A 14,709-nucleotide genomic window follows, 5' to 3' on the forward strand; every position below is an offset into this window, starting at 1 on the left:
TGGAAGAATTAACATAGTTAAAATGTCCATGCTACCCAGAGCAATCTACACTTTCAATGCTATCCCGATTATTATTTTTTAAAAATTTATTTTTTTTACAGAGAGAGAACATGAGGGGCGAGCAGAAGGAGAGGCAGAGAGAGAGAGGGAGAGAATCAGACTACCCTCTGAGCATGGAGCCCAACACGGGGCTCCATCTTATGACCTTGAGATCATGACCTGAGCCAAAATCGAGAGTCAGACGCTTAACCAACTGAACCACCCAGGTGCCACCATGGGATAATATTATAACTATTGTTTGTAACTGGGTTTTTCCTCTGAGTAACATAATAAAATTTTTCTGTATCATTAAATATACTTCTATAACATTAAAAATGATCATATATCATTCTTCTGAACATATGTATATTATCCATTGAGTCAACCAATCCCCTATTGTTGGACATTTAGATTATTTCCAGTTTTTCTCATCTGTACGTTATTTACATCCATGCTCTAATAAACCCCCTAGCTTTACACATATTCTCAGTTAATTATAGCTCAGGATAAATTCCTAGATGTAGAATTCCTGGATCAATGGGTATGAATGTATTTTTAACAGTTTTTGATAAGTATTATTGAAATACCCTTCAGATAGGCTAGAAGTATTTACATTACTAACGGTAGTAAATGAGAATAACTATTTCCATGTAACCTTTCCCATACCATAATCTAATTATCTTCACATTAAAAATCTCTGACCATTTGACAATCAAAAAATGGTGATTCAGTGTTGTTTTGATTTTCACCTTTGTTTTCTGACAAGATGTATATATTTTCACACACTTGTTAGACTTATATTGTCTATTGCTAGATCATAGAAGTGGAAAGATGACTACAGGAGACTTCAGGTAGTGGCCCGCAGTGAGTTTGGCCAAGGCTTTTAAGAGAGAGATAGGGATATATGCATATTCTCTGCAAGACCTTTTTTTTTTTTTTTAAGATTTTATTTATTTATTTGACAGAGAGAGAGAGAGCGCAAGAGCACAAGAAGGGAGAGCAGGAGAGGGAGAAGCAGTCTCCCCACTGAGCAGGGAGCCTGATGTGGGGCTCGATCCCAGGACCCTGGAATCATGACTTGAGCCGAAGGCAGACACTTAACCAACTGAGCTACCCAGGTGCCCCTGCATATTCATCAAGATCTTGAGAAAGACAAAGAAATGGGGTGAAGAATGGAGGTGGGGAATTGCAAGAAGATATAAAAATGTTTGTCATTGTTGTAAGACTCAGAAAATGAGTATTTTTAAAAAGTGTGTTTTAGAATGGGCATCCTGTGATAAAGTCAAGAAGAGATTGAAAGCCAACCAGAGGAAGGTTTAAACCCACAATGGAACAGCTCTCTTCCTTTATGATGAAGGAAGGAAGGGAAGCTGGAGAGGAGGAAAGGAAGACAGCTTGGTGACAAATGCAGATGGTGTCCTAGCTACTAGCATAGGGTAATTTAAGTTTCAAAGTTAGTGCCTTTTTAGCAAAATATATTAATTTCAGAGTAGATTATACTGTTGCCTAGCAACTGTTGACGAAGAGCCTATGAACTGATGTTTAACGGTTTTATTAGTACTTTTTGAGAATTATTAACTCCTTTCCCCTCCTAAAACTCAGGAAACAATACAAATTCCTCTGTTTGAGGTCATTATACCGCAGCTAAGTACACATGCAAATGGCTGAGGCTTCATATAACTACCCTGAGTCTCTAGTTAAGGCCCCAAAAGATCTGTCCAAATTGTAGTTGTGTTGCCAGCACCTATGCAGTTCTGGCCTGGCACAAGGTAAGACTGGGCTCTGAAATTCTTAGAGTAGAGGAGAGGTACACTTACCAAGCCACAGTGGCTGGCCTTGGGAATTAAACAGTAGTCTCTCACTTTCCTGCTGGCAGGCAGGAGCGGTATATATATCGCTGCTTATTATTCGCTGTAAGTGGCTGTCCTGCCAATGTAATTCACGGCCCTCGATGGCTCTAGTGAACACTGTTCGTCTTGGTCTGGATAAGGAGTCTGGGAAAAGAAAGACATGCAGCAGTTCAATGACAGGTAATCTGAAGCTCTAACTCTTATGTCTTCATCAGAGTGGGAGGATGAGAAGAACAGTATGTGCTTAGTGACAGCAGCCACTCTGCCATCTGTCTGGGTGCTTGTTGTGCTGCCTCTTTATTGGAGAGCCCTTAATGTGTCCATGCCCTCTACGGGAAGAACCTTTCTACAGAGACCTATGGCTGCCTTTCTACTTCTACAGAAGACCAATTTCTCCTAGGACTGAGAGCCACATGAAAGAGAAGAGGGACAGTGATGCTCAGCTGCTCAATTATGAGGATACCAACTGCTTCTACAGAAGTCAGAGAAAGAGAGAGGCAGATAGGTAATTTCCCTGGCCAATCCATAACCTGTCTCATTTACAGCATGCCCCTTATCAGACTAAGGACTTCATGTAATTGATATTAAAAGCTGAAAAAGAGCAGAAGCCCTGTGTATTCTGGTCCCTTTATCACACTGATATCTATAGGCTTACAGTCTTATTCTCTAATATGAAAAACTGCTGCTGACAAAAGACTAATTAAATTAACATGGACTCTTACTATGCCATCTCTCTTCAGGAAAAGGTCTGCAAGGAAACCAAAACAGTTTAGACAAAGTAGGCTCAATTCTTAAGGGTGGTGTGGAGGAAGACCAAATGAAAGATACATTATCATAAACTGTAGAGATAGAAGGATTCATGGAAATTACATTTAAGGAAATTGAAAAAAACAAAACCAAAGGATTATTTAATTGACTCTGCCAGATTAAGGGCAATTGGAACTATTTTGGGATCAAGGACTAAAGTACTATACAGATGTTTGTAGAGATGTCCAAATGAGGTGTACATCCACTGAGCCTGTGCAAAAAAAAAATGGGAGGGAAAGCCAGAGGATTCAGAATGAACATGAAAGAAATGAACATATTCATTCATCGAGCAAAAGTCCTTAGAATATGTTAATCTTTTCAGAATTTGATATATTCCATAGAGTATGGGCTTAGAGGATTAAATTAGAATAGCATGACAGTATCTACTGAAATGTCTTCTCCCTCATGTTGTCCCTCAAAAGAAGCACAATGTACCCTCCTACTGGCTGTAGTCTAAACCCCTCTCTTGCTGAACTGAGACTCTACCTAGGGTCTGCTCAGCCCACAGTGGGGATATGGCTCCCAATATTCATCTAGTCTGCAAATAATGAGTGCCTACACATGGCAGGTACTTGTTCTAGGTGCTGAGGATATATAAAGTCCCTGCCTTCATGGAACCTTACATTTAAATGGGCAGAGATAGTTGAATAAATATATAGTATACCAGATATATCAGATGGTCATGAGTGCTATAGAAAAGACTAAAGCAAAATTAGGGAGGAAGGCAACCTGGTGTTGGGTGGGAGTTACTGTTTTATATAGAATGGTGTCTAATAAGGTAACATTTGAACAGAGACTTCAAGCCTTAGAGATAACTAAGGGAAGAGCATTCCAGGCAAAAGGAATAGCAAATGCTAAAATCCTGAGGTGGGTACATATTTGGAGTGTTTGAGGGTAGTGAGGAGGCCAGTGTACTTAGAATGGAATGAGCAAGCAGAAAAATCATAGGAGATGAGGTCAGAGAGATACTAGGAAGCCAGGCCATTGAGGACCTCACAGGTCATGAGTGAAAGATGAGAAGCCACTGGAGGGCTTTGAGCTGTTGAAGTATATGATGTGACCCGCTTTTTAAAAGGATAACTGGCAGCAGTATTGAGAAGAGACCATGAGGTGGAAGGGCAGAGCAGGAGGGGCAGTTAGGAGGTCACTGCAATAATTTGTGAAAAACGATGGCAAGTTGGCCAGAGTAATAAGCAGTAGAGGTAGTAAGAATATATGGATTCTGATGGACAGAAGACATGAAGTGACACTTTTCCAAAGAAGACATCCAGATGGCTAACAGACACCTGCAAAAATGCTCAACATCACTCATCATCAGGGAACTACAAATCAAAACCACAGTGAGATACCATCTCACACTTGTCAAAATGGCTAAAAGTAATAACATAAGAAACAACAGATGTTGGCAAGGATCAGAGAAAGGGGAATCCTCTTGCACTGTTGGTGGGAATGCAAACTGCTGTAGCCACTCTGGAGAGCAGTCTGGAGGTTCCTCAAAAAGTTAAAAATAGAACTACCTTATGACCCAGCAATTGCACTAGTAGGTATTTTCTCAAAGGATACAAAAATACAGATACGAAGGGGTAAATGCACCCTGATGTTTATATATAGCAGCACTATCAACAATAGCCAAACTATGGAGAGAGCCCAAATGTCCATCAACTGATGAATGGATAAAGAAGATGTGCTCTATATATATACAATGGAATATTACTCAGCCATCAAAAAGAGTGAAATCTTGCCATTGGCAATGATGTGGATGGACCTAGAGGGTATTATGCTAAGTGAAATAAGTCAGTCAGAGAAAAACAAATACCATATGATTTTACTCATATGTGGAATTTAAGAAGCAAAACAGATGAACATATGGGAGGCAGGGGAAAAAGGTAAAAAGAGAGAGGGAAACAAACTAAAAGAGACTCTTAAAGACAGAGAACAAACTGAGGGGTGATGGAGGGAGGGGGTGGAGGATGGGCTAGAAGGGTGATGGTATTAAGGAGGGCACTTGTTGGGATGAGCACTGGGTGTTGTATGTAAGTGATAAATCACTGAATTCTCCTTTTTTATTTTTTATTTATTTTTATTTTTTATTAAAGATTTTATTTATTTATTTGACAGAGATAGAGACAGACAGCGAGAGAGGGAAAACGAGCAGGGGGAGTGGGAGAGGAAGAAGCAGGCTCATAGCGGAGGAGCCTGACATGGGGTTCGATCCCATAACGCCGGGATCACGCCCTGAGCCGAAGGCAGACACTTAACCGCTGTGCCACCCAGGAGCCCCTGAATTCTCCTTTTTTAAAAAAATATTTTATTTATTTATTTGACAAAGAGAGAGACAGCCAGCAAGAGAGGGAACACAAGCAGGGGGAGTGGGAGANCTCCTTTTTTAAAAAAATATTTTATATATTTATTTGACAAAGAGAGAGACAGCCAGCAAGAGAGGGAACACAAGCAGGGGGAGTGGGAGAGGAAGAAGCAGGCTCCCAGCAGAGCAGGGAGCCCGATGCAGGGCTTGATCTCAGGACCCTGGGATCACGCCCTGAGCCGAAGGCAGATGCTTAACGACTGAGCCACCNTCAGGACCCTGGGATCACGCCCTGAGCCGAAGGCAGATGCTTAACGACTGAGCCACCTGGCGCCCCTGAATTCTATTCATGAAACCGATATTGTACTGTATGTTAGCTAAGTAGAATTTATATAAAAATTAGAAAAAAAAGAGAAAATACATGAATCCTGGATGCATTCTGAAGGTAAAGCCAATAGGATTTGCTCATGGTTTAGATCTTAAGTGAGAGAGAAAAAGAATCAAGAATGACTCCATGGTTTTTAAAACAAACTTGCCATACACGGAGGTAGGGAAGACTACAAGAGAAGCAGGTTTAGGTGGGGCTTGATAGATAAGAAATCTAAGTGGAGATCTTGAAAAGGCAGTTGAGCATACAAGTCTGGAGTTGGAAGTTAAAATCTGGTCAAGGTGATATAAATTTGGGAATAGTTAGTATACAGATGATTATCAAAACAACGCAATTACCAAGGGAGTATGTATACAGAGGGAAGTGGTTTGATGACTGAGCCCTAGGCACTCTTAACATTTTAGATTAGGAAGTAGGGAGGAGACAGTAAAGGAGGCTGAGAAGGAGGAACCAATGAAGTAAGAGCAGAACCAATAATGTCTTGGAAATAACATGAAAAGTGTTTCAAGGAGAAAGTAAACAATTGTAACAAATACTACTGATAGGTCAACTAAGATTATGACTGAGAGGGGTGCCTGGGTGGCTCAGTCGTTAAGCGTCTGCCTTTGGCTCAGGGCGTGATCCCGGGGTCCTGGGATCGAGCCCCACATCAGGCTCATATGCTGGGAGCCTTCTTCTTCCTCTCCCACTCCCCCTGCTTGTGTTCCCTCTTGCTGGCTGTCCCTCTCTGTCAAATAAATAAATAAAATCTTAAAAAAAAAAGATTATGACTGAGAATCAGTCACTGGATTTGGCCATGTTTGGCATCAGTGACCCATACAAGAGCAGTTTCAATAGTGGAGGGATGAAATTTGACCAGAGTGAGTTCAACAGAGAATATGAGTTGAAGTAGAGATGACAAATATGTAATATACTTTTAAATTACTTTTCTTAATTCTACACTTATTTCTACTACCTCAGGGAAACAGGGTGGTAGCCAGAGAGGCATATGGGAACAACATGAGTGTGTTTGTTTTGTTTTGTGTTGAGAGAGAAAGCAATGTACTTGTATACTCAGGAATAACTCACAAAAATTTGTGAAGCAGGAGAGAGAGAAGATAATTCCTGGAGTAGTGTCCTGGATAAGAGAAAAGGAATAAGATCTTGAGAACAGGTAGTGGGCTTGGGCTTAGAAGAAAAAATAAAAACAGGGGAAGAGGAAGACTGGATGGGCACAGACAGAGGCAGATGTAGTGAGAGTGTCTTGGAAATTCTCTTGTGATGGCTTCTATATTCTCAGTGAGTAGGAAGCAAGGTTATCAGCTGGAAGTGAGGAAGGGGAGGAAATAGAAGTTTTCAGGAAGACATATGAAATAGTAATTTAGAAGAGGGAAAGAAGGCATTTAAGGATTAGGGAAATGTGGTGGATGTCTGGACAATACTATGGACCCATGTGAAATCAGTGGTCATAAAGTAAGACCAGTTACCATGCTTGTGTTTCTTTTCACCATGTCCAGCTGTGTGGGCATGAGCACTGAGGAATTAGAGAGCGAGACTAACTACTAAGGTTAGTGTTTTGCTATCTGCGNACCATGCTTGTGTTTCTTTTCACCATGTCCAGCTGTGTGGGCATGAGCACTGAGGAATTAGAGAGCGAGACTGAACTACTAAGGTTAGTGTTTTGCTATCTGCATGACGTAAAGGGAAAGAGGAGGTTGAGTGTGCATGTGAGGGAGTGATTATAATGATTCACCAAGGAATCTAATGAAGATGAGGAAAATGAGGCTACCAGGAGCTTGAAAAAGTGGTAGGATCCAAAGTCCCAGTAGGTCAAACAATTATTGGAATCAGGATACTAGAGAAAATAAGTTAGCAAGACTGATGATGGTATTTAGAGCTGCCTGAAACTGAGATTAGGAAGAAGGTATAGTTATTGGCAATGACAAGGTTTAGGGTATGATCTTGGGATTGTATGGGTCAATTACGTGGAAGATGAGACTATTAAAGAGAGGAAGTCAAAGAACTGAGAGGCTAGGATATCGGAAGGATCATCTGTGTGGCTTCTGAAATTGTCAAGAATTATGATAGAAGCAGTGACAGAAAGCAGTGTTACTGAGCCAACAGCCAAAAATCTTCAAGGAATGAGGGGCACTGACCCAGAGGTCTACAAATGACCAAAACCAGAAAGGTAGCAGGCAGTATTTTAGTAAGGAGGAAAGGACAATGATATAGAAATGGCAATGAAGAACAAGTGGGATGCCTATTGCTCCGTTAGGTATAGAGATGTGGGAGCTAAATCAGCCACAACTTGAGAGGACTGCAGGAGAAGCAACATCCTCAAATGAGAACCAGTAACAACAAGTAACCACCATGATAAGGAAGAAACTGCCAGACTGGAGACATGTCTTTACATGCACTTGACTCTACATCAATCCAAAACCAGTACTAAAGGGATGGTGTGCTGTGGCGGTTAGATGAGTGCCAGTAACGGGCAGCTTAAAGAAGTGGCAAAACTGTAACCTTTTCAAACTCCTGTTACCTTAGTTGCTTTAAATATACTAATAATCAGTTATGGTACAGTAGATGAAGACCTGGCCAAAACAATAATTTAAATGATTTTCTCCTTGAGCTTAAAAATACCAGATTTATCACTTCAAATAGAAGGGACCACCTGTAAAATCAATGTCTGAAAAAAACCTCCTACCAATACAGGTTCCCAATGGGATAAAGAGCAGTCAGTTGCCAACAGCAAACAGCTTGAGTTAGATGAATTAAAACTGACGTGAACGCTGATGCTCCGTGATATCTGCAGGCCAAGGGCTCAAAAGGCAGAGGGTACAGTATCACTGTACTAGATTTGTCTTAAAATGGGACAAGAGTCCTTGCCGTAATTTGGGAAGTTAATCCAAAATATATAAAATATATATAATCCAAAGTATATAAATATATAAAATCCAAAGTATAAAAAATTTGAGGAAAACAGAGAAAAGTAAGAAAAGCAATTGTCAAGGCATTTTTAAAAGCTGTTTTTAAAAACAAATAAGTAAATAAATAAATAAATGCTGTTTTTTGCAGGCCTTCCATCCTTCCCTTGAGGTAGGCCTTCTAAGCTAAAACCAACCCAACTGAGGCCAAGATCCATTAGTCATGAAGAAATTGAAAGGTAAAGAGGATTCATGCAGAAGGCTCCAGGAATTTATGGTGGGCACTGTAAGGACACTCTAGATATGGAAAAAGACACAGAATCCCCAGTGTCAAAGATAAAGCTTATCCTTATTTAAGGCATGGCAATTCAAGATAAACAAAAGGACAGGCTTTTCTTATTGAGGATGACAATACTGATAGCCAACTGTCTGGCCACCTTTGTTCTAGAGCTTCACCCTTCTGCCTTTTGGAGTTCCAGGCACAAAGAACCTAGAAGGCTATATGGCTCACCTGGGCTGTGACTGGCATTCTGGGGAAGTGCATTGGTGATGTTGGGCAGCTCATGCCCATAGTTCCCATCCTCCAGGGGACAGACATCCAGGTCACTCCACTTCTGCAGCTGCTGTAGCCAACAGGACTTTTCCTCCAGTTTGCAATGTGGATTTAAAATGATGCACACCCATAAGGCCCCTGGAAATAAAGCAATCAACATTCTTGGTATCTTTCCTCTGATGTATGTGTCAGCTTTGATTTTTCGGGCTACTCTTTTCTTTCATTTTTGGTTGGTAGGAAAAGTTCCCCAAACATCAGCTTTTCTCAATATAAAATACCAAATCTGCTAAAGTTTTCAGAAATGGCTTATTTTTCCTCCCCAAAACTTCCTTAATGCAGTGATTATTTGGATATCTGGATGTGTGCCTGTAATGATGAATGAAACAGATTTGGGCTTGAATTCTGAGCTCAGATTTGTAGTCGAACATATTATTCATTGAGAGCTTTCTATGTTGAAGACCTATTCTCCTACTGGAGAATAAGACATTGTTCCAACCCTTGAGGAGCTGTCTAATGGGGGAGATAGATACATAAACATAATGTCCTTTGAATAAGATGAGTGTTTTTTTTTAAAGATTTTATTTATTACTTATTTGACATAGAGAGAATGAGAAAGAGAAAGTGAGAGAACACAGTAGGGGGAGTGGCAGAGGGAGAGGGAGAAGGAGACACCTGGCTGAGCAGGGAGTCCAACATGGGGCTCGATCCCAGGACCCTGGGACAGTGACCTGAGCCAAAGGCAGACACTTAACTGACTGAGCCACCCAGGTGCCCCAAGATGAGTGTTAAGTTAAAGATATGTTCATGGTAGGGTGCCTGGGTGGCTCAGTTGGTTAAGTATCTGCGTTTGGCTCAGGTCATGATCCCGGGGTCCCAGGATTGAATCCCGTGTTGGGCTCCCTGCTCAGTGGGGAGTCTGCTTCTCCCTCCGCCTCTCTCCCCTGGCTTGTGCTCTCTCTCTCTCTCTCACTCTAAAATAAATAAATAAAATCTTAAAAAACAAGATACGTTCAGGGTACAATAGCAGCATATAGGAAGGGCACTTAGCAGAAGGACAGGGGTCAGAAGGGAGGTGCTCAGAAAAGGTATCAATTTTTGATTAGTTGACCTTGGAGTTTTCGAACTTTAAATCCCGCAACTGTAAAACTGACAGCATAAAAATGACTACTTTGTAGGGATATTGTGAGAATTAAATGAAATAACATTTGTAAAAGGCTCAGCATATTACTTGGCACATAACAGAATTTTAGTATTTCCTTTTTCCAAGAAAAATAGTTTATTTCAGCCTGGACTTTGATGCTGCTGATCAACCATGATGCCTTAAAACGATCACATTCTTGGATCTTCTCTGTCAGTGTAGCAGAGTATCACATATTCCATATAACCAATGGCTGTTTCTCTTACCATCTCACCCTTCTTTTAAAGCAAAGCTGCCTCTTCTTTTCAAGGCTGGCTATGTGGCTGAGCTAGATATCTTCTCAACCTCAAATCAGCAATAAGCCTGGCTGCAGAGTTTCTTAAATTAAAAATCCTTTGGGATGATGCTACATCTTTGGACAGAGGTACTTAGAAACACTATTTCAAGGCCCCTTAAACTCAAATAGGAATGTCTTAAAGGCCAATTTTTAGCCTCAATTTCAGATACTGCCTGAAGATGGTGAAAATTCATTCCTATTGGCTCAGTTTTAAAAATCTACCAGAAATATAAACTATAAAACTATGTAATAAAATAACATTATATTATGATGACTCTCAGGAGAATTATAGTTAGGATTCACCCAAGTAATAATTAAAATAAAGAATGGCAAATGCTATCACAGACATACATAAAATCCTATGAGACTATACATAATGGAGCAATGAATTCTGCATGTGGGGTCAGGAGAAGTTATAGAAAGGAAACAACATTTGAATTTGAAGAATAAACATGAGTTAATTCTCTTTAAAGATAGCTAATCACTACTTCCTTCTGAAACCTCACTAAAATAAAAATAAAAGGATAAAAATAGGCATAAACTCACACAGACACAGAGAATGGGAGAGATAAAAGAGAACAGCCACAAAATTTTAGAATCTGGAAAGCGTGTGGATGAGTGATAGCTGACTTAGCAGAACAAAGTTGAAACCTCTACCAGCAGTTAGGAAAGCCCAGAAGCAAAACTGATTCATGCTGCAGAACCCTGCTGAAGGTGGGGCTGAAATTAGTAAAATTGGTTAGATGTTTGTCAAAGGTCAAAGGTCTCAGGCTTGCAGAGTTCCTCCTCTATTCAGGGTAGCGGAGTGCCTGCTCCTTCCCTCTACTGGAAGAAGACCAGAGCTTTACTCACTGGGAAGGTTGATTCAGACAGGCTCTGGATTGGAAATATAATGCACAGCCAACAGTGGGGTGTCCATACTAATAAAAACTGAGGGATTAGGGAAGATATACATATTGAACAAATGGATACCCCCTAACCCAACCCTCTTTCCCCACTTGGTTCTAAGAAGACTGTGACAGGTTTATAACTCAGAGACAAGAGACTGGAGGATTCATCTCTGGAAATCAGCCCAAGGGGGAAAATCATGGCAGATAATGTAGTTGTGGCTCTCCACTGAAAAAGCCCAGCCAGATCCTCAGTTAAACTGACTAATTAACAAGGTCACACACACACACACACACACACACACACACACACACCGCTTCCTTTTAGCTCTTAAGTGTTACTCTGAAATAGGAATGGACAACTAAGAAACATTAGATATACGAGGAAAACATCTTACATAAAGGACAGAGAACAAAGCAAACAGAAAGAAAAATTTGGAGGAAATAAAAAAAAAGGCAGAGATGACAGAAAAAGAAAAAAAACCTTTGCAATCGATATTCTCAAAGCGAGAAGATACTGCATCTACGAAAATAGTGCAGAATGAAACAACAAAAATGGGCTCTTGGAAATTAAAAATATGATGATAAAAATTGATTAAAAATTAATCCGATGATTGATGGGGCACCTGGGTAGCTCAGCTGGTTAAGTGTTTGCCTTCAGCTCAGTCTGTGATCCCAGGGTCCTGGGATCTAGCCCTACATCAGGCCCTCTGATCAGTGGGGAGTCTGCTTCTCCCTCTCCCTCTGTCCCTTCCCCCCGCCCATGTTCTCTCTATCCCTCACACTGTGTCTTAAATAAATAAATAAAATCTTTTTAAAAATTAATAAAGATGGTTGAAAGATAAAACTGAGGAAACCTGGAAGACAAAAGACAAAAACACAGGAAAACAATGAGAGAAAAAAATAATAAAATTAGAGAATCAATCTCCATTTAGTATGTTCAGTCACATGAAATAATCTAGGAATTTTACTATCTTCTTAGAGACATCCCTTTGAAACCCTCTATTTTCTTATCCCTGATCTAGACTGTTTGTCCTCTAAGCCTGTTGCATAGAAACCTAGAAGCTAATATCCAAATAACAGAAGTTGTTCCAGACAAAAAGAAAATAAAGGTGAGGAAATGAAAAAAAAAAGTTCAAGAAAATATCCCAAATTAAAAGATGTAAGTTTCCCATTTGAGAAGGCCTACTGAGTGTTAAGCAAATTAGATTTTTTAAGTTTATTTATGTATTTATTTATTTTTAGTAATCTATACACGTTATGTGAGGTGCAAACATACAACCCTGAGACCAAAAGTCACAAGCTCTACTGACTGAGCCAGCCAGGTGCCCAAGCAGATTAGATTTTTTAAATTAATTTCTTTCCTTCTTTTTTCTTTCTTTTCTTTCTTTTTTGTTTCAGGAGTAGAAATTTATATATTCATCACTTACGAAGAACATCCAGTGCTCATCACAACATGTGCCCTCCTTAATGCCCATCATCCATTTAGCCCATACCCTCCACCCATCTCTCCTTCAGTAACCCTCAGTTTGTTTTCTACAGTTAAGAGCCTCTTATGGTTTACTTCCATCTCAGTTTTTATCTTATTTTTCTCTCCCTTCCCCTATGTTCATCTGTTTTGTTTCTTAAATTCCACATATGAGTAAAATCATCAGGTATTTGTCTTTCTCTGACTGACTTATTTCACTTAGCATAACACACTCTAGCTCTATTCACGTCGTCGCAAATGGCAAGATTTCATTCTTTTTGATGGCTGAGTATTATTCCATTGTATATATTATATACCACATCTTCTTTATCCATTTATCTGCTGATGGACATCTGGGTTCTTTCCAGATAGTGCTTCTATAAACACTGGGGTACATGTGCCCCTTCAAATCAGTATGTTTGTATCCTTTGGATAAATACCTAGTAGTGCAATTGCTGGTCCTAGTGTAGTTCTATCTTTAACTTTTTGAGGCACCTCCATACTATTTTCCAGAGTGGCTGCATCACCTTGCATTCCCACCAACAGTCCCTTTTCTCTGCATCCTCACCAATATCTGTTGTTTCCTGTGATGTTAATTTTAGCCATTCTGACAGGTGTGAGGGGGCATCTCATTGTAGTGTTGATTTGTATTTCCCTGATGATGAGTGATGTTGAGCATCTTTTCATGTGTCTGTTAGCCATTTGTATGTCTTCTTTGGAGAAATGTCTGTTCATGTCTTTGCCCATTTCTTAACTGAATTATTTATTTTTTAGGTCTTGAGTTTTTGATAAGTTCTTTCTAGATTTTGGATACCAGCCTTTTATCTGATATGTCATTTGTGAATATCTTTTCCTATTCTGTCAGTTGCTTTTTAGTTTTGTTGATGGCTTGCTTCACTGTGCAGAAGCTTCTTAGCTTGATGAAGTCCCAATAGTTCACTTTTGCTTTTGTTTCCCTTGCCTCTGGAGATGTGCCTAGTAAGAAGTTGCTGTAGTCGAGGTCAAAGAGGCTGCTGCCTGTGTTCTCCTCTAGGATTTTGATGGTTTCCTGTCTCACGTTTAGGTCTTTCATCCACTTTGAACTTATTTTTGTGTATGGCGTAAGAAGGTGGTCCAGTTTCATTCTTCTGCATCTTGCTATCTAGTTTTCCCAACACCATTTGTTGAAGAGACTTTTTTTTCCCATTGGATATTCTTTCCTGCTTTGTCAAGAATCAGCTGACCATAGAGTTGAGGGTCCATTTCTGGGTTCTCTTGTTCTGTTCCATTGATCTATGTGTCTGTTTTTGTGCCAGCAGCCTACTGTCTTGATGATTACAGCTTTGTAATACAGCTTGAAGTCTGGAATTCTGATGCCTCCGGCTTTGGTTCTCTTTTTCAACACTACTTTGGGTATTTGGGTCTTTTCTGGTTCCATACAAATTTTAGAATTATTTGCTTTAGCTTTGTGAAAAATGCTGGTGGTATTTTCATAGCGAATGCATTGACTATGTTGATTGCTTTGGACAGTACAGACATTTTAACAATGTTTGTTATTACAATCCATGAGCATGGAATGTTTTTCCATTTCTTTGTGTCTTCTCCAACTGCTTTCATAAGTGTTCTATAGTTTTCAGAGTATAGATCTTTTACCTCTTTGATTAGGTTTATTCCTGGGTATCTTATGGGTTTTGGTGCAACTGTAAATGGGATCGATTCCTTCATTTCTCCTTCTGCTGCTTTATTATGTGTGTACAGAAATGCAACAGGTTTCTGTACATTGATTTTATATCCTGCAACTTTGCTGAATTCCTATATCAGTTCTAGCAATTTTTTGGAGGAGTCTTTGGGGGTTTCTACATAGAGTATCATGTCGTCTGCAAATAGTGAAAGTCTGACTTCCTCCTTACTGATCTGCATGCCTTTTCTTTCTTTTTTGTTGTCTGATTGCAGAGGCTAGGACTTCCAGTACTATGTTGAACGGCAGTGGTGAGAGTAGACATCTCTGTCGTGGTTCTGACCTTAAGTGAAAAGCTCTCCGTTTTTCCCCTCTAA

General features: G+C 39.9%; 1 protein-coding gene across 1 annotated transcript in view; it reads right to left on the minus strand.

The window, feature by feature from the left end:
• The window catches only part of ZSWIM5 (zinc finger SWIM-type containing 5), a 198,608-nt gene that overhangs the window by 28,963 nt on the left and 154,936 nt on the right, over window positions 1–14,709 (minus strand). Inside the window, exons 6-7 of the mRNA XM_034654840.1 lie at window positions 8,804–8,983; window positions 1,857–2,033 (exon numbers count right to left, since the gene is read on the minus strand). Coding sequence (XP_034510731.1) covers window positions 1,857–2,033; window positions 8,804–8,983 — 357 coding nt within the window. The remainder of the gene's footprint in view (window positions 1–1,856; window positions 2,034–8,803; window positions 8,984–14,709) is intronic.

The sequence above is a fragment of the Ailuropoda melanoleuca genome, chromosome 2 (assembly GCF_002007445.2).
Source record: "Ailuropoda melanoleuca isolate Jingjing chromosome 2, ASM200744v2, whole genome shotgun sequence".
In the NCBI taxonomy this organism is placed as follows: Eukaryota; Metazoa; Chordata; class Mammalia; order Carnivora; family Ursidae; genus Ailuropoda; species Ailuropoda melanoleuca.